Source organism: Mercenaria mercenaria, chromosome 2 (assembly GCF_021730395.1).
Source record: "Mercenaria mercenaria strain notata chromosome 2, MADL_Memer_1, whole genome shotgun sequence".
Classification (NCBI taxonomy): Eukaryota; Metazoa; Mollusca; class Bivalvia; order Venerida; family Veneridae; genus Mercenaria; species Mercenaria mercenaria.
The window spans coordinates 15,298,126-15,317,007 of record NC_069362.1 but is presented as its reverse complement, the minus strand read 5'-3'; the positions used below and the strand labels follow the sequence as shown (position 1 = coordinate 15,317,007).

Genomic DNA, 18,882 nt, shown 5'->3' with positions numbered 1-18,882 from the left:
TAAAATATTATTTGAAGAATAGAGCTATAAAATTTTGAGAAACTCTTTACGTCAAATTTGTAAGGTGTCTTTGAAATTTTATGAAACGCCAAAAATCCAGAAAACATATATTTATCCTTCTAATTCCAACTGAACAACTGATTGACCAGGTAAGGGTAAGTTTGGGCTACTCTCATGTACCTAAATAATTGTGTATATTACGCTAATTTATGATTATTATAGTTAAAGTCAATATTTGTGTTTATTAACTTAATCCTATATTTCATATAAATTATTCTATACAACATGTACAATGTTAAAATAGTTGCAAAACAGGTAAAAGTAATATTATATGATGACACAAAAGCTCACACACTTCTATACTTTGAATATTTAGTGCAATAAAATCTCTCAAACTAAGTTGCAAAAATGTAAATAATCTTCCATTCTAATGTTTGTGTATTTAGCCAGGTTTATGTCTAGATTTTACAATATTTATAAAAATTTGACCTTATCAGAGCCTTGAATTCCTCCAATATAAAACAGTAATTGAGAAAAAAAGCTAATTCTACAAGCTCTCCGCTTCTTATTGTAAACAAAGGATACAGAAATGGTAGATTTGTCTCAGTTTCTAATTGCGAATGTGTATATATTGCACTGATATATTGAATGTGTATATATTGCACTGATATATTCCTGACCAACACATAACGTTAATATGATTGATATATACATTTACTTGCCTTTGTAATACTGATTAATAAGAACTACTTGTTTGGTTCTGGAACAACCGAGTTTTGGGATTAAAACAGAGAATTTAGAATCAAATTGCTTCTCTGTAAGGGATAGCACACTTTAACCAGATCTGTTACTTCCAAACATTAAGCTATACAAACTTGTTAGCAGTTTCTTTGAAAATATGTTGTAAACTTGGTACGGTAAAATGTCCGTCATGAACAATAAAATCTATATGAAGATCCTTTGGAAGCACTGAATGTAAGTTGCTATATAATTCTATTTACTTCTTCTCCTAATGGCAAGGATGTTTCATCAAAGTTAATTTTGAAAAAGAAAACACTTAGAAAACAGTAACTGATATAATGATTTGACAGTTATAACAATTATAGCTATAACCTGTGATGTAATCGTTCACAAATGTTTTCACTTGCATCCATTTATCCCCAGAGGCCATGCTTTGTGATGTGTCTATCAGTAGTATCGTCGTAACAGCTTCAAGCGAAGGTAGAGAAGATTTTTGTGCTTTGAAAGAGATGAGAGAGCAAATATTACAAAAACACATGACAAGAAATATTGACATATAATCATTAGTCATACATTATTGAATGTAAAATATGTTTTGCTAACTCAAGGCAAAATTTTATTGACAAATATGCTTTATCCTTCTTATCATCGATCACAATTAATATCATAAATAAAATGTTTCCCTGTATATCTGACCCCGAGACAATGTGCGAAGGTATATATATATATTGATAAGTACTTTATTTTTACGAATCAACTGGCTTGAATTAATGATATCACATGCATTATATAGGAGTTTATGCATCTCAGCCCAGATGTCCCTGCCTTTGGGGTTGAAGACAAGTATATAAATAAACACAATGATCACACTATAATGTCTTACATGAATGCTGTTTGGTCTTGGCTTCTACCCCCCACACATCTGGTGTAAGGTAATATTCCTTCTCATTTTGTTCAACAACCGTCGGTAAAGTGTTACAATATTTTGCTTGTTGCGATCCTAAACTAGAAACAGGCACAGCAGGAGCAGTTGTTTGTCTCAATTCTGTCGGCAAAGGAAACCAAAATATAATATTCAAGAGTATAACATGTACTACACATATCAATCAATAAATTGCTATTTGGATGTCGAAATTTAGTACGCCGTGTTTTCATTCTTTTATCTCCAAAGTATTAAGCAATAGATCCTAAAATAGTAGTTATTTTTTACATATCAGTTAAATGTACCATACAGTTATGACAATAAATAATTACCAACTTCCGTCGATGCTTTAAAGTTAGGCCGGTATGCAGCTTCAGCGCTGAAAAATATTTAACATTTATTAATGTCGGTCACATATTTATAACAGTTACTGTAAAGCTTTAAAAAAATCTTCTGCAATGGTCAGTTGTGCATAAAGAGCAGCCGCTTAGAAACTATGAAATATATCTTCATTGCATAATTCATTACAGCTGTGAATTCAGTTTTAGAAACTTTAAAATGTTCATTTGCATATACAAAAACAAAACAGAGTGTGTTAACAAAGATAATGCAACTTTGATACATTGGTGTTATGGTGTTTATATTACCCCGATTGTTTCTCTTCCTGTGTTTTAAACTGGCAAACGGTTTTCCATTTTGGTTTTTCAAGTGGTTTGTCTGGGTTGTTTGTGCAATATCTTGTAGATTTAAAAGACCTTTACGCAGATCACTTCCTCCATTATCACTGTTAGAACTATTTTCATCACTTTCGCATGAATCAGTTTTGGATTTTCGTCTTTGTGAGTGCTCATGAGATCTTTGTTGTTTCCCTCTATTAGTCATTTAAGCTTTAATTTTACTTTCACACATAATTGTTGTATTTTCAATCATTGAGTAAGTTTTAAGAACTAAAATATTACATACGTGTTTCTGTTCCTTTGTAAAACGTTATGCTGCAAAAAGAATGTTATGTTTGATTTTTTGTTAAATAACACCATTCTTCAGGGTATGATATCAAAACGTATTGCATAATCAATAAAAAGCTATGCAAATAATAGAATGAACACCTTAAGGACTTCGGACACTATCGTATGCTTCTAGCCTACACTTTAAATGCAAATTTCTCATTAAGTATTTGAACAATACCCAAATCGTTTCAAGTCAATGATAAACCAATGTATTAGTTAATTTATTACAGCAGAAACTGATCTGTATCTGTTCCTATCAAGATATTTTTCTTATTTTATGTGGGCCAGGGTATATTTTCTTGAAAAAATAAAATGTTTAATTTCCGTAAAAATATAATGTCATCACTTTACGGAAGTTTTAAATATATGAATTCCAGTCGAAAACGGTGACAAAATCTGTTTATTTAAGGAAAAAATGACATTTTAAGATTAAAATCCCATAAATAAATAAAAAAGGGAACGGTATTTTTGCAAACAACCTGTACTTGATTTATCTATACACTGTTCGTAATGTAAAGTTATTGATGCACTACATGTGTGAATAGGTATACATGTATAAGTGACCGGTCAGTTTTATTACAGTGGTTCAGGTAGTTATTTAAGTACATGTACATGTCTATATAGCTCTGTTATAAGTGATGGCAGATATTTGTGTGCTGTATAACATTAATACTAAGAAAAGGCAGTAATCTTATCAAGGCCGTAGGGTGGGTTTGCTTGGGATAAGTACCAGTGGCACAGATAATATTTGAGCCACGTAACGAGAAAACCAACATAGTGCAATTGCGACCAGCATGGATCCAGAACAGCCTGTGCATCTGCGCAGTCTAGTCAGGATCCATGCTGTTCGCTAACGGTTTGTCTAATTCCAAAAGGCTTTGAAAGCGAACAGCATGGATCCTGACCAGACTGCGCAGATGCTCAGGCTGGTCTGGATCCATGCTGGTCGCAAAGCCACTATGGTGTTTTTCTCATGGCACGGCTCATTTCGCTTAAACATGTAATAAAAATGTATCCGAAATGACAGTTACTTCTGAGGCTTGCCTAAGGAAGCTGGATCGGAAAAAAGTTAAATCGGGATAAGTCTGACAACAACCCATCTATAGATAATGTTGTCTATTCAGGGCTGAAGTTGTGGGCAAAACATATTCAAAATGTGTCATCTGTAGGGCTAAAGTAGAAGCAGGTCTCTGCATAAAAATTCCACCTGAAACTCGGCTGGACCGTTTAGTTCGTTTTCGCGTCTAGCCGTATTTGTATATGCCATCTGCATGGAAAGCGACTTGACACATCACTTTCGTGGCATCACACTGAATGTGAAACCGTCACCGATCTGACCTGCCAAGAAGCTACTGTTCTTCACCTATGCATGACAGGCATATCAATGCCAAGCGTTATTTCTGTTGGATAGACTATAATCAGAATCAGATTAACTGCTGTGCACATATTGCCTCTTTTTTTTCTTGTTGTGTTTAGGCCTAGTCCGCCGCAAAGAACAATCTTCAATTCAGTTTTCACAGAAGGAAAAACATGAAGTAATGAATGCGTGTTACATTTAGTATATTATAAAAGAAATAAATATAATTGCACAAAAGAAGAAAAAGAAATAAGGAAACGAAAAATATATAAAAAATACAAAAAATAATAAAAACAAAATGGAAAACAAATCACATCTTCATCGCTAGTGGTGTGCGCGTTGCGAGGAGGGCATGCAGAAGATTACCTGGTGTGTTGCTAGTATTTTACAGCACACAGTTGCCAATCTACTGCAACAAACAACCAGGATAAGCCAATGAAAATTTAACCCAAGGAATAATAATGAATTCACAGTACATTTTGTATTTGCTTCTCTCACTACTATACATGTATAACATGCCTATGTGTGCCCTTTCAAACATTTGTATAGTATTTGAGTTACAAACAGATGTAAAAATATGTGACTATCAAATTATTAAAAATGAATATAAAAAGTATTGGTTACATTACATTTGGGAACACCCTGTAGTTATATTTTTTGTTTAAAAGTACTGCTCCACCCCTTGCATCAACACAATAGTCACAGAAAATGTGTATAATTAATATCTACATATGCCGGCCAAATATGGTTTTGATGCACGGGGGGGGGGGGGGGGAACAATGTTGTTTAAAGCAAAATAGCTTTTATATGTATATAACAGGGTATGTAATTCTATTTAGAGCAAAAATTACCATTTTATGAAACAAATATTGAAAAACTTGACTTTAAGAAATAATCTCAAATATGTATTTTGATGGTATATGTAATTAAATACTTATTTCTTAGTGGTTTATTTTTCACTCTTGGAGTAGGCAAATTCATATAGAAAGTGTCCGAAGTCCTTTCCAAACAGAAAGAGTCTCAGTTAAATGACATGCGGTGCTAAACATTCAATAAATTGTTATTAAATGCAGTTTTTTTTCTATTATACAAACTCTTTTGTTTAATCAAAAGCAGCGTGGACGAGCCAAATCATTTACCATGATGAACGACAACATTGCTTTTGATATTGCAATTCTTTGATTTCAGTGATTATAAAGAAGTAATTATATCTTAATGAATAAAAATGAACGAAATTTAATAGATGTGCTTTACAATAAGTATTATCCAATAAACATAATCTGATATCACTAACAAATTCTTAAACACATTAAACCTTACCAGTCACAGAGATCCCCTAAACATCCAGATGAGTCGACTAACTGGTTGAACCGATTTAACATGGACTTTAGGCCAGTTTCAATATCTTCCACCTTTGTTCTAATTTCCTTTATCTTATAAAGATAAAAATACAACCGTTGACGAGTAGTTTTTTAGTCAACATATGTAGATCCGTTATAAATATACGGACAAAAGTTAGTGTTTTAAGTGACTAAGTCTAGTAAATAGTTGGAATACATTTCGACTGTGTCTGAAAGAAGAGATGGAAGACCACTGACACTGCATTGTTACAGACATCCATACAGACACTACTTTAGGATGATAATTCTTACAACGTGTCTGTTCCTATATTAGATCTTTTTCCTTTTACCTATTGCTTTGAAAGAGCTTCTAGTCGGAAAAAATGTTGAAAGTACCACTATAAATTAAGAGCTAATATGTTGAAATAATAATGATTTAATAAGGACTATGCTATATTTAATACTGAACAAAACAATTTAACTTCTTATTTCTGGCCATGACGTACACGTGAAATTTGTCATAAATCATCATGGACGCTTTGTGCAATATCAAGTTAAAACTTCGAAATTGCAATATATTGCCAGTTGATATCACTAATATAAAATACAAACATGACTACAGCAAGACCACATGTGCCAGAACTCATGGCAAACAAGCAAATTCAGTGAATTTGCATTGCATTCCCGCCGAATAAGCAGTTTTGTGAATGAGGGGACCATATTCTGAAAAACATTTAAATTCCAGACATACCCAAGAAATGTACAAAATGTCCGTGAAACGGTTTGTTGGTTTCTATTTTTTTACAAAGCTACCCTGTAGTGATCTCTAATTGTATTGAGTTCCATAAAGATCCATTAATGGTTTACTTTGTTTTGTGGAAATTTATTAATTTTAAAACAATTAAAGGGCAATAACTCTGCAGTTACTGAAGAGACCCTAATGAAAGATACGCATGCAACACTTCCCCATAGTGATCAATATTTGTACTAAATGTCATCAAGATCCATCGATGAATTACATTGTAATGTCGAAATTTATGGATTGTACAATAATTAAAGGGTTATAACTCTGGTTATGAAGTAATCTTGACAAAAAAAAAAACGATCTACAGTTTCAAGTTTCATGAAGATTCCTCAACCGGTTACTTAGATGCAGTCAAAAATCCATATACCAAATCAAGAGGAAAAACTCTGTGGGTAAATATGGGTAAAGGAGGTGGGTAATTCTAAATGTGAGCAAATGTCATGTGCTGATTAGTCAATATGTGAGGTCTGTGATTCTAATTAAACTCCTTTTCAATTATAAGCTTTATTTTCATTTTTTACCATATCAAGGGGAAATCCATACTGGCTCAAGGGTGATGAAATACTGTAAAAACACATATTTTCGATGGGTAAAAATTTCGCGAATTTGAATCTTTAAGTACGTTCGCGAGGTTTAGTATTCGCGAAATTGTAAAAATGGTATCCTACTTGAAATGTTGGGTATTTACGCGAGGAATAATTTTCGCAATATGTAGGGCCTCGCGAATATAACAAAATTGAAACCCTCTCGAAAATTTTTGCTTTTACAGTAATATGTAAGCAAAAGTCATGTGCTTATTAATAATTTGGTGATTCTAGCTGATTACTTTTGAAATTATAAGTATTTTCTTTTGTTTTCAAATAATTCAATGGGAAAAACTCTGCTTAAACTGAATCAAGGGGTTAACAGTATAATGTTAGTAAATGTCATATGAAAATTGATAATTATACGAGGTTTATGATTTTATCTTAAATAGGTTTTTTAAGTTATAGGCATGCATGCACAAACGGACGGACGGACGATCAGCTGGATGGACGACACAAAAACAATATGGCGGAAGGGAGGGGGATAAAAATAGTGAACGACGTGAGTCTGCTACTAAAAGACCGCAAATTGACATTAATTCATTAAAATTTATAAACAACAATACCACACTGAATAACAACAACCCGCGGATGACAGCAACGCTCTACTGTTCGAAAGACTTGTCAGAAACAGAAGTTGTACGCCAATTTAACCACAAAATAAGTCGAAAATGAGACAACTTTATGACAAAGCAAAATGCAATTACGGAACCTGTGCAACGCACGTCAGATCGTAACAATGAACAAGTGTGTGGAGTTTCAATCAAATCCCTTTCTAGTAATTTACCAGCTTACATACTAAAACATTAAGCAAACATCGCTAAGTCGTAAAAAGGCATACTGTTGTGATAATAGTTATGGGCATGTGCATTACATGAAAGATCATCACATTGAATGACAATTTAGGTCAACGAGTGGTTACTCAAATACAGTCAAATGCACAAGAATCTTATTCAAACATTTCAGATCAAAAAGGAGACATTACTTTATTAAAAGGCAACACCTAGTTATTAAACTAGTGCTCTGCATGTCATATCAGCGGGGCAAATATGTGTGTGAAGTTTAAATCCGTTCCCGCAAATGGTTACTAATATACAAGCTTACAAACATAAACCAAATAAATCTGGACGCGGATGACGACACGGACGCAGACAAAAGGGTGAAGGAAATATACCCACCGATTTTTAATAGTTGTGCTAAAAGTAAAATCATTTATCCAGCTGTTTTTGTCCTTAGAAAGGAGCTGGGCTAACGGTATCGCAGTTCCACATAAGACATCACTTTTGTGATTTTAATTATCATAATGGCTATACATAAATATCATTGTGAGGTCATTTTTTGATGAATTTACGACAGTATAGCTATTACATGACTAATATAATAGTACTGTTCTTATAATGTTCATATAGCTACGGAATCTAGTCAGAAGTTTTGTTTAGCAAAATTCTTCTATCAAAACCCACATATAGTTGGCTATATGAATTGATTTATTATGCAATTTTTTCTTGTTCTGAAATTTTACAGCGAACAATATTACTATTTTATGCACATTACTGTCACGATTTGATGAATTTCATTGGATATTGAAGCTATAGCGTCAACTAATACAGATCAACCCTGTCATCTAACAATCACAAATTTAAAGCAACATTTTGTGTGAACAATTTCATTTGATTTAGCCCCCTTATAAGACAAAAGAACTGAACCAAAGAAAGTGATTTTAGCACGACTACTCAAAAACTGGTAAAGCTATTGCAATCATCTGTTCGTGTGAATTTTGCATGCACGATGATTTCTCTGTAAACACCCTTTGGAATAGATTCGTACGAAACACACCTGTTTACAGTGATTATATGACATACAGTTGATAGATTACGTAAACACACTGATTTGCCTTTTCTTAAATTTAAACCGCTTTTAAAACGTACCAACGCTTGGTTTCAAATATTACATGTAAGTTGGTATCTCATTTACTTATTGTTTGAAATTGTGGAAACTTCACACGCTTGATTGTTACTTTTATTACTTCTTACTTGGGCTTTATATATCACCATACGATAGTCCCGTTATTCGTATTATATTCCCTCCTATTAATACATGCTAACCGTATACCATGCCCTTATGCAACGATGATCTAGACAAGTGCAATGCGTCATTAAACTTGCTATATGGCTATCGTTCCGTAAGGACACATTTATATACTAAATAAAACATCTATGATAATACTTTCTTTACTATTCATCAACTTGCGTCTTCCGCATTTAAATGTAATTGTAACTGATATTTTAACAGCTGTATATCTTAAGCTATAATAATGAAATTGTTTATTTTCAGTCTATTGTTTTGTTAGTGGATGCATTGTTGCACATGCCATATGGTTATCCTTCAATAAGGTCACTTGGTTTTCTAGATTACGAGAATTTATTATAAAGTATAAGTCTACTTCCCTCCTCGTCCAACAGGCCCTGCATAAACGTATGACGTTCAATCTTTGAAAGAGTTATTTGAAAAAGTTTCAGTCGGAAATATTTTATCGTTTTAAAAGCAGATAGGAATTTATCAAAAAATCTGAATTTTTATTCACATATTTTGCAATATTATTATGTTTGAAGCTGATATTTTAACATATACGTATATACATTTTTACATTAATGATTTTAGATATGCTTTACATTTTTACATAAATGATTTTAGATAATTATGCTTTACATCTTTACATAAATGATTTAAGGTATGCTTTACAATTGGCGTTTTCAATATAACTTCTTCTCGGCGATATATGACCATTTTGTGTCGATTCGCCGTAAAACCCAACTCACTCACTCACTATAAAACATTCTGGTACATGTAATGCAGGTTAACTGAATGTGTTATAATTATATACATTTAACCATGTAATTTAAAATAATATCATATGAAATAAGCAAATATAACTTACCGTCTCCTCCATCATGAACAAGATAGTTTACACTAAAACACAAAACAAAAGTGAATATGAATCGCCAAAGGTAAAAACATCTGTTCTCAAATATGTTTCACTTTTAAATAAGCATAATATGTCACACTAGGAAGTACTTTATATGATAATTCTATAAGTCATCTTATATCATTTTCCTGTCTCTAGAAGAGGAATAAGTTATAGGCAATAATCACACATTTGACACATTTTTTCGGCGAGAAATCCTTACTATAAATTCCAGTAGGATTTCCCATACCATATAAGAAATGTACTTAAACCGAAAGTAGCGAAAACAGCTTTTCCAACGGATATTTCAGAAAATGAATATAGGTCATTTTCAATCTATAAATAGCTTTGGTCAATATTTATTTAATATATTAGTAAACGGGTAGGCATTTTGCATATAACTGTATGAAAAATATCGTATTATTGCAGAGAGTTTTACGGAATGACTGGCTATCAAGCGTGACTTTTTGACTCCGCGATAAAACAAGCAAAAGCAAGAGGTATAGAAAAAGTAAACTTGTTACAAGTGGTTCATTGAAATTTATTGTAAATTTCAGCGACATTTTCGTTTAATAATTTTCACTGTTACGGAACTACACTTGAACGCGAAAGAATTATTTATAAATAATCGGAAATTATTTCAAAGAGATAGGTCAGAAAAAAACTATAGAAGTATAGAAATACCTTCAAAACATATTAAGCGTTCGATGTAAAGATATTAGATATGTTTAGCATGGCCAATCTTTAATTATCGCCGACGTTCAAGACTACGCGACGTCTTAAAACACACGTTATCACAGCTAAAATATCTTTGTATCAAAATGATATGTTGCCTTTTGTCTTTTGTAGACTAAACATACACTGCATAATTCCATTTTTGAGTGAAACACAGTTGGACCTCAAAGGCTCATAATGTCTTTGTTTATATTGTTGCTACCACAGATTTTATTACGAACAAAAACTGTACTAATTTCTTATTAAATACTATTTTCAATTATTACAATTTTCAAAGCTTTGAATACTAATTTACATAGTAGAAAATACTATTGAATTAAAAAATTCTATTTCCCTATCCCTCACGCCCTCTCCCCCATTTATTGCTCAAACTGTTTAAGTTCATTTGCGATATTAGAAGTAACACTTTTCTTATGTTACTGTTATATTAATGTGATTATGCATAACATCTATTTGGTTATCCATTTTATCTGTTCTTAACATCAAACTAAAAACCTTATGGAACCTGAATATATCTAAATACACTTAAAAAAAACTACACGAAGAAAGTGATACTAAAGATAATCGTATTATTGTCTTGTCAACCTCATAAAAATATTGCTCTTTTTCCATTTTCCTAACGAACCAGCATTATAATGGAAACTATTTAAAGTTAAGGTGCTCAAATATTCATTTTTGTAAGGAGGATTTACCTGCCTTCTTCTGTACAGTTATTTAATTTTTAACATACTGGACTATGGATTCTTGTTTCGTGCACGTCACACAATACTACCATTACCAGGGCATAATATGTACAATGGCACTCTATTTGGTTTGGTACAGTGTAAAATCCTGTTCTGTGTATATTTTACTACCCTAGGATGACGTTAATAGAATGATAGAAAGACAATGGTAGGATGTAAGAATGGAAATGTTGCAAATTTGAGCAAGTACATTAGCTTTGATTTTAACTTTATTTTCCAACCTTATTTCCGTATACACATACGATAATTTTTGGTTTGCAACTTGTCAACTTGAATGAACAGATCATTTAGTTTAAAGTTCAGACACGTGTCCGCTTTAACACTATAATGATCAAAAGATTTGTAAATTGCGTTTTATTTATTCTGTGCATGATTGTGCATAAAATTTATACTACTTATACCGTGTTCACACTAGCAGAACGGTTTTATTTTTATTAGGCACTAATTGGCTATAATTGGTATTTGACATTCAAAACCCATCAAAAAATAATCTAGTTTGCATCCACACTAGGCAAAGAAATGTGGTTTAAATACATACATGCAATGTTGGAAGTCACCAAATATCTTTCAATAAGCAAAAAAGGTTACAAAGAATTGAGGCTAACAGAAACAAGAAGGGGTCATCAATATTTAAACTTCTTTGTTCATCTAAGAATTTCTGTTCATTCCATCTATTATCCATTTTGAGCGTCAGCATGACTCCATATCGCAATTTAACGTTTTTGTTTCAACAACAGTCCAATTACTTTTGCCAGCCACAGCATCAGTTGTTTGATACAAAAGAGAAACACATGGTATTCTTCCTCCAAAAGGTAAGATCTGTAGATTTGGGATTGTAAAACCAGTTATAACCCACATTTGCGCTCACATTTGTAAAATATACCGTGTTCACACTAGCAGATCTGTTTTATTTTTATCAGGCACTAATTGGCTATAATTGGTATTTGGCATTTAAAACCCATCAAAATATAATCTAGTTTGCATCCACACTAGGCAAAGAAATGTGGTTTAAATATATACATGCAATGTTGGAAGTTAACAAATATTTTGCAATAAGCTAAAAAAGGTAACAAAGAAGGAGGCTAACAGAAACAAGAAGGAGTCATCAATGTTTAAACTTCTGTGTTCATCTAAGAATTTCTGTTCATTCCATCTATAGTCCATTTTGAGCATCAGCATGACTCCATATCGCAATTTAATGTTTGTATTTCATCAACACTCCAATTACTTTTGCCAGCCATAGCATCAATTGTTTGATACAAAAGCGAAACACATGGTATTCTTCTGCCAAAAGGTAAGATCTATGGATTTGGGATTGTAAAACCAGTTATAACTCACATTTGCGTTCACACTTGTAAAATAATGTAGTATTACTTTTTAATATGGTATTAAAACCACCTCCCGAGGTAGTTTTAATGCTACATTACAGAAACCACTTGACCTTTACATAATTCACGGTTTAAACCACATATAGTGTGGACGCAAACGAGTTTAAAAAAATAAACCAAAGTTAAAATAGGATTAAAAACGTAGTCTGAACACGGTAATAATGTAGCATTATTTTTTAATGTAGTATTAAAACCACCTCCCGAGGTAGTTTTAATGCTACATTACAGAAACCACTTGACCTTTACAAAATTCACGTTTTACATCACATATAGTGTGGACGCAAACGAGTTTAAAAAATAAACCCAAGTTAATGTAGGATTAAAAACGTAGTCTGAACACGGTATAAAAGGTTATGCATATTGATTGCTCTAGACAGGTAGACGTATACAGAAAAGGAAGTAAATTACCACATATTTTAAATCGAAAGTGTAATTTGTTTTAAGTTATAAACTGTTGACGTTAATCTATAATCTGGACAAAGGTAAGTATGTAATAGATAGGTTTATCACCAATTAAATGTTAAATCTATATGATACATGCTCAGTTCAATTCTATTATAACAGACAATTGTTTTCCATAACCATTTATACATTATTATTTATCATTGCTGCGTAAATCAACTATTATATTACAATAATATGGATGATTTTAACTTTTAGGACAGAATGACTTCCTGTATCAATCTTGTGGTTATCATAGAGACGGTTGCTTTAGCCTCACTTATTCTTCTTGTGTTGGGTTTGTTGATAGCCAAATATTTAGGGTATGTCCAAACACACATATGTGATGTGTTCCAATACTTAATTGAACTATTATCACATTTAGTGTAGCTATTTAAATAAATATTGTCAATAGCTGTGTATCACCTACATTACGACTGAACTTGAAACACGTTATATCACTATCGTCTGGACTTCTCGTGTTTGAAGATTTCAAATGATTTTGTTTTGATATATGATACATAAATACTACACGTACGTTTTTGCACAAAACAAGAAATTACGATAATTTGTAGTTAGTTGTTAGTTTTGTTTAGTTTTAGTTAATAGTTATCGCTTTAACCTTGACAATACAGCCAGTAGTGGACATATTTATACATATTTTTTTTGTACTAATAACTAACTGAAACTGTTTTCAGATGTATAGAAATTTATCGTCCTAAAAGAAGGCGCCGGAATTACTTAGACCTTGAGGAGTCCAATGAAAGGTAAACAAACTAACCATAAAGTTAAAAATGTTAAATCACATATGATATGAAATTGAATAAAAGTATAGTTTTGCTAAAACGACCGACTACATTTTTGCCCGCATACGCGTCAGTGCTTGACTACTTACCGGTAATCATGTAGGCCTACTGTTGTTTTAAATAATATTTTAATAATTCAATGTTTAGTTAGTTTTATAACGATCTGATTAGGGTTTAGAGCCGTCATGAATTAAGTAAAGTTTGGTTTATAATAATAAACTCACCATTAAAGTAATTTGATGATGGGAATAGAATAGAAACTTATACAGTCCGTTTTCCTACTTATGCAGGTGAAAATATCTGTAGTTCTAATATTCCTTCATTTATAAGCTTATGTTACAACATTTGAAAAAGTACTTATCAGATAAAGCATGCCATAACCAATCGTATAATTTGTTTGTTTCTATGGATTCAAGTCCACCATAATATTTATTATCATATTACGACTTTCCATTGTAATTATGGAAGAAGATCAAAAGCTATTACTTCAGGCATTGGCTGTCCTATAGGTTTCGCTGTCGATCTTCCGCAAGTATTTTTATGACATCCTTATAAACGACACAAGCAAGGCCCGAACACATGAAGGTTTAGCCAAGAGATTCAAAATCAGCGTTTAATCATTCGGCCGTTGGGGCTTCATATTCACTTTTAGCAAAATGTTTATCAACGCTTTCTTAGCATGCGACATACCTTGTTTTTATTTCAGGAGCAACAAAGGCAATGATCAGGTGGACAATTGGATACAAAAAAGGTATATACGACATCTTTTCTAAATCTACACTTGTTTTGTTTCACTGTTAACTCTGTAAAATATCGATATATCTAAATGAATATTGGACACACTGTTAAATGATTAGTTTAGTTAAATAAAACATAATAACGATAACAATTTGATATAAATTCATTGAGCTGCGACGGTTGCAATAAGTAACCAAAGAATAAAAATTCATAAAATTGGTGCAACTTGGTACTGGTCGCTATGAGGCAGGTAGTGGCATCTACGGGATTACATCGTGCCAGCCCGGCTCCATGAAGCAACTTTAGTATGAAATAGGAAAATAATAGACCTACCACACAGAGACAACATGTAGAATGAATCTTCATGCCGCTAAAATGAATGATGTGAACGCCACAACATTTCTACATCACAACATCTGTGAAGCCCCTGTTAAACATTGTATACAGTTACTGGATGCTTTGGCAGTGCAACATACCATTTTCTGGTGCAAAATGAGTTAGGTACATGGGTTGTAAATATTTGTTTGTAAATAGAAATTAAAATCCAGTACTGTTGGTGTTTTAACTATTTAGACAATAAACAATAAGATTATGTATCTTTTGTAATATATTTAAAGCTAGGTTCATCCCACCAAGGGATCGTTTTTTCTGAAGTCATAAAAAAACATTTTTGACTGGCCTGAATGTCTTCTTAACATTCGTTAGATGATAATATCCTTATATTGTATCATGGTTGTAGAAATAATTCATTTAAACATTTAGTTGTTGTCACTGTGATGCCATCGCTCCTAAAGTATGGCCGAGGTGTGCAAACCCGGAGGTATATTAATAAGTTAACGCAGCTGTATACGCAAGACGCTCGACTGCAGTAATTTTTAACTGTTATTTTTTCTCATTGGCTTGTTATGTAATTTTAATTTACAGAAAGTAATGTATCCTTGCAACATTCAACATATTTTCTTTTAAATAACGTTACCTTTTAGTAAGATTATTTGACAATTTACAGACATTACATGAACAGCGTTACATCAGACAATTATTTATTAGGTTCCTATCAATCGTTAGATATCATTAAAATCAGTTTATTTCTAATAGCATTGAACTTGAAACCATGTTGGACTTCCGTTTTAGACTGAGCAGGTTAGACGAAATTGAAGCGTCGTATGAAAATCAGAAACAAAAAATCAAGTCACTCCAAGAGCAGCTTAGTCAGGAAAGGGTGGAAAAGAAGAAAGAAATAGCTGAAAAAGAAGATGCTCTGAAACGGTAAGATCTTATTTTGCGTTGTATTGAAATTTAGCTATAAATAAAATAAATAATAATAAGATACCTGGACGTTTATACTTAGGGTTTAAGATACTCAAATGGTAAAATCAAATACAGCATAGAAGCAGGCACGTTTGGTCTATGAAACGTGCAACACCCCTCAATTCCATTAGTACCTGCTTCGAGGAAAGAGAGTAGTTGAATGGATTCCATAATTGCAAATGACTAGAAAATTAAAAACGCTGAGATCAACCGTTTTAGGGAAACATCACATCAAACTTTTCTGTGCATTTTGCAGACTGAGTGCTATCATGTCAAGCCGTTTGAAAGATGGAAATCCTAATGTAGCAGATCTGAATGATCAAAATCGCCCAACCAAAATAGGAGAACAGTTTTCAGAACTTTATGACAATCAATGGACCGATGCATATGGTGTCATTGAGACTTATTTTGATCAACAGAAGAATGAATCTGAAATCATAGGCATGCTGCTAGACATTTTAGAGGTAAAACATTATTCTGTAAGAACACCAATACAAAATTTTGAAATACGTAAATAATGTAACATTATGTTGAAAATAGACACAAAATATATAAGATATTTTCATAATTTTACTGTAAGGAAAGCATGGCGTTAAAATTGGATTAAAGATACCAGCCAAACTCAATTCAGTATCAGTATCTACTGGTCAAACAGTTCAGTTAATTTAAAATTAGAGTAAATTATAACAACGGAAGAGACAAATGAGGTATAATAATTGTTACACCTGTTTCTTGCACACCAGACTGGAGATTATAGGAGCCGCGCCATGAGAAAACCAACATAGTGGGTTTGCGACCAGCATGGATCCAGACCAGCCTGCGCATCCGCGCAGTCTGGTCAGGATCCATGCTGTTCGCTAACAGTTTCTCTAATTCCAATAGGCTTTGATAGCGAACAGCATGGATCCTGACCAGACTGCGCGGATGCGCAGGCTGGTCTGGATCCATGCTGGTCGCAAACCCACTATGTTGGTTTTCTCATGGCATGGCTCATAGTGTTTTCGCCAGTGTTGTAAAACTACATCTTACACTTAGCGGTGTATGATGACTAGCATGCTGTCAATGATATCAAAATGGGAAATTTCGTGTATTTGTTTTTACTTTTTATGTAAAACCGAATTTACATATAATACATTGATAGCTTCGCTTATTCCCTGTAGTAAAGTTCCCGATGCCAAAATGCTCTTATACGAGACACACAGAACGTTAAGATACAGTAATAAATTAACTGGAACACTTACGTTGTTGTTCACGTCTGAAACGTCATGACGACACTATGCAGACGTACATCTTCCACGCTTCGTGTAAATACACGTCTATAAAACAATACCGCTGTAAAGAAAATAATTAGTATTTCATTTTTTTCTTTTATTATTTGCATAACAAGGTATGCAAGAAAACGGATGTATAACTGGAAGAAGGCGCAGATGAAAATGTCCGGCTCTTAAATAGCTGTGTTTGAGGCAACTCGGCATAGCTTTATTACCACCTAAAATGTTAACCTCGAGCCTATTCCTGTATGCAACAAGCAACAAGGGAAATACTCTTATGATCTTTTCATTTGACGCTCATAAAAAATCAGAAATCTTTTATATGCTTTGCTGTCGAATAAATGTTTTGTTAATATATTTATATTTGAATATGTTTTCTTTCAATAAACATAATGCCGTTCATTTCAGCAATGTTTCAAGTTTTGTAAAGACAAGGCAAATGATCAGTTAACACACTTAAATGACGACGTGAAGAAACTTGTACTAATAGTTACAAAAGTAAGTACTTGAATGTGTAAACTTTAAGATATATCGTAATACTTCAAAATTTAACTGAGATAATTAGAATAATTCAGACGTACAGTACGTATTTGTACTGATTACATTCATATGAAGTCGTGAATTTTGATAAATCTATAATGATCAAATATATATCAAATATATATATATTTTCAGAAAGACACTAAGCTAATAGGTGACCTAATGCAGCGCATTAAAGAGGAAAGAAAACTGTGTGCAGTAGACGAACAACCAAAATATAGTGAGGCAAGTGTAGAAAACTATTTAAGTATCATTTGGTATTTTGCGGAACTTTATTATTATTTGCCTATGCTAAGATCTTTTCAAACCAGTTTTAAATTTCTTCTTTGTTACAGATTGCGTCTACCACAAAGGAACACTTCTCAGCAAAAGAGACCAAAGCGGATTTTCTAGATAACCTTACAGTTATACAGTTTACGCAGGAATGTTTAAAGTTGTGTTGGTTGATGGTAATACAAGATCCTCCAATGTCTATGATTTTGAAACACACAGAGAATGTACATGAAGAGTTTAAGGCTTACAAGAACAGGGGCAAACACGTTTCTTTTGTTGTATGGCCTGCCTTGCTTCTTGAAGAAGCAGGATCGCTCATATCGAAAGGAATTGCCGAATTCCACCAGTAAAGCTAACATACTGCACATAAGAGACATGCTATACATTTGTGTTTTAGAAATAAGGTGAAAGTGAAATGTTAGAATTACAGTTATGTACAACTGGCTAAAAGATGTTCATGCTTAATGGCAGCTTCAATGAAATTGACTGTGTCCACAATAAAACAGCCTGCCCAATTATATGCTTAAATGTATTGATCTGTTGTATATAAGTTTACTCCACATTGTAACCTGGTATTTCTTTGTGTCATGGATTTTGTAATAGAATTAGATATACTGTAATCGCAAATATAAGCATTTTTAGCAAATTCCCCAATAAACAGTTTTATCAAAAAATACTTTATTATCTAACAGCATAACATGCTATACCTTTGTAACAGCATTACGATATACGACCGAAATGTCTTTCACTTAGTTGAAAATTCCTCACAAACGCGTTGATAACAATATAATTCATAGCACTTTACCGTGTGCCGTTTTCACTCTGCCAGTTCAACCGTTTATGCAAAGAAGAAGAGTTGAATATCGGTTTCAGGAAATTGAATGTAGAGACACTTGCAAACCGTGTGAGACCTATATT

The 18,882-nt window shown here is 32.8% G+C and overlaps 2 protein-coding genes across 4 annotated transcripts in view; one reads left to right on the top strand and one right to left on the bottom strand.

Moving 5' to 3' along the window:
- Positions 1-10,016, bottom strand: part of LOC123563266 (uncharacterized) — a 64,462-nt gene extending 54,446 nt beyond the window's left edge. Inside the window, exon 1 of the mRNA XM_053530579.1 lies at positions 9,695-10,016. The gene's annotated coding sequence lies outside the window, so the exon portion shown is untranslated. The remainder of the gene's footprint in view (positions 1-9,694) is intronic.
- A 2,910-nt stretch (positions 10,017-12,926) lies between these two features.
- Positions 12,927-18,640, top strand: LOC123563272 (uncharacterized). Of its 3 annotated transcripts, XM_045355984.2 has the most exons (9): positions 12,927-13,069; positions 13,248-13,351; positions 13,727-13,795; positions 14,541-14,585; positions 15,704-15,838; positions 16,137-16,344; positions 17,560-17,649; positions 17,827-17,916; positions 18,027-18,640. In XM_045355984.2, exons 2-9 carry the CDS (start codon positions 13,254-13,256, stop codon positions 18,312-18,314), a joined length of 1,023 nt encoding a protein of 340 aa, XP_045211919.2. In that variant the 5' UTR covers positions 12,927-13,069; positions 13,248-13,253; the 3' UTR covers positions 18,315-18,640. The 3 variants fall into 3 exon arrangements, with proteins under 3 accessions (XP_045211919.2, XP_045211921.2, XP_045211920.2); XM_045355986.2 differs by lacking the exon at positions 13,248-13,351 and having other exon boundaries at positions 13,028-13,069; positions 14,541-14,584; positions 15,702-15,838; XM_045355985.2 differs by lacking the exon at positions 12,927-13,069 and having other exon boundaries at positions 13,282-13,351; positions 14,541-14,584; positions 15,702-15,838.
- The last annotated feature ends 242 nt before the right edge of the window (positions 18,641-18,882 follow it).

Coding starts and splice junctions, on each gene's coding strand:
- LOC123563272 (XM_045355984.2), top strand. CDS start 13,254: ATGACTTCCTGTATCAATCTTGTGGTTATCATAGAGACGGTTGCTTTA. Junction 14,586..15,703: donor GACAATTGGATACAAAAAAG/GTATATACGACA, acceptor CTTCCGTTTTAG/ACTGAGCAGGTTAGACGAAA. Junction 17,650..17,826: donor TTGTACTAATAGTTACAAAA/GTAAGTACTTGA, acceptor ATATATTTTCAG/AAAGACACTAAGCTAATAGG.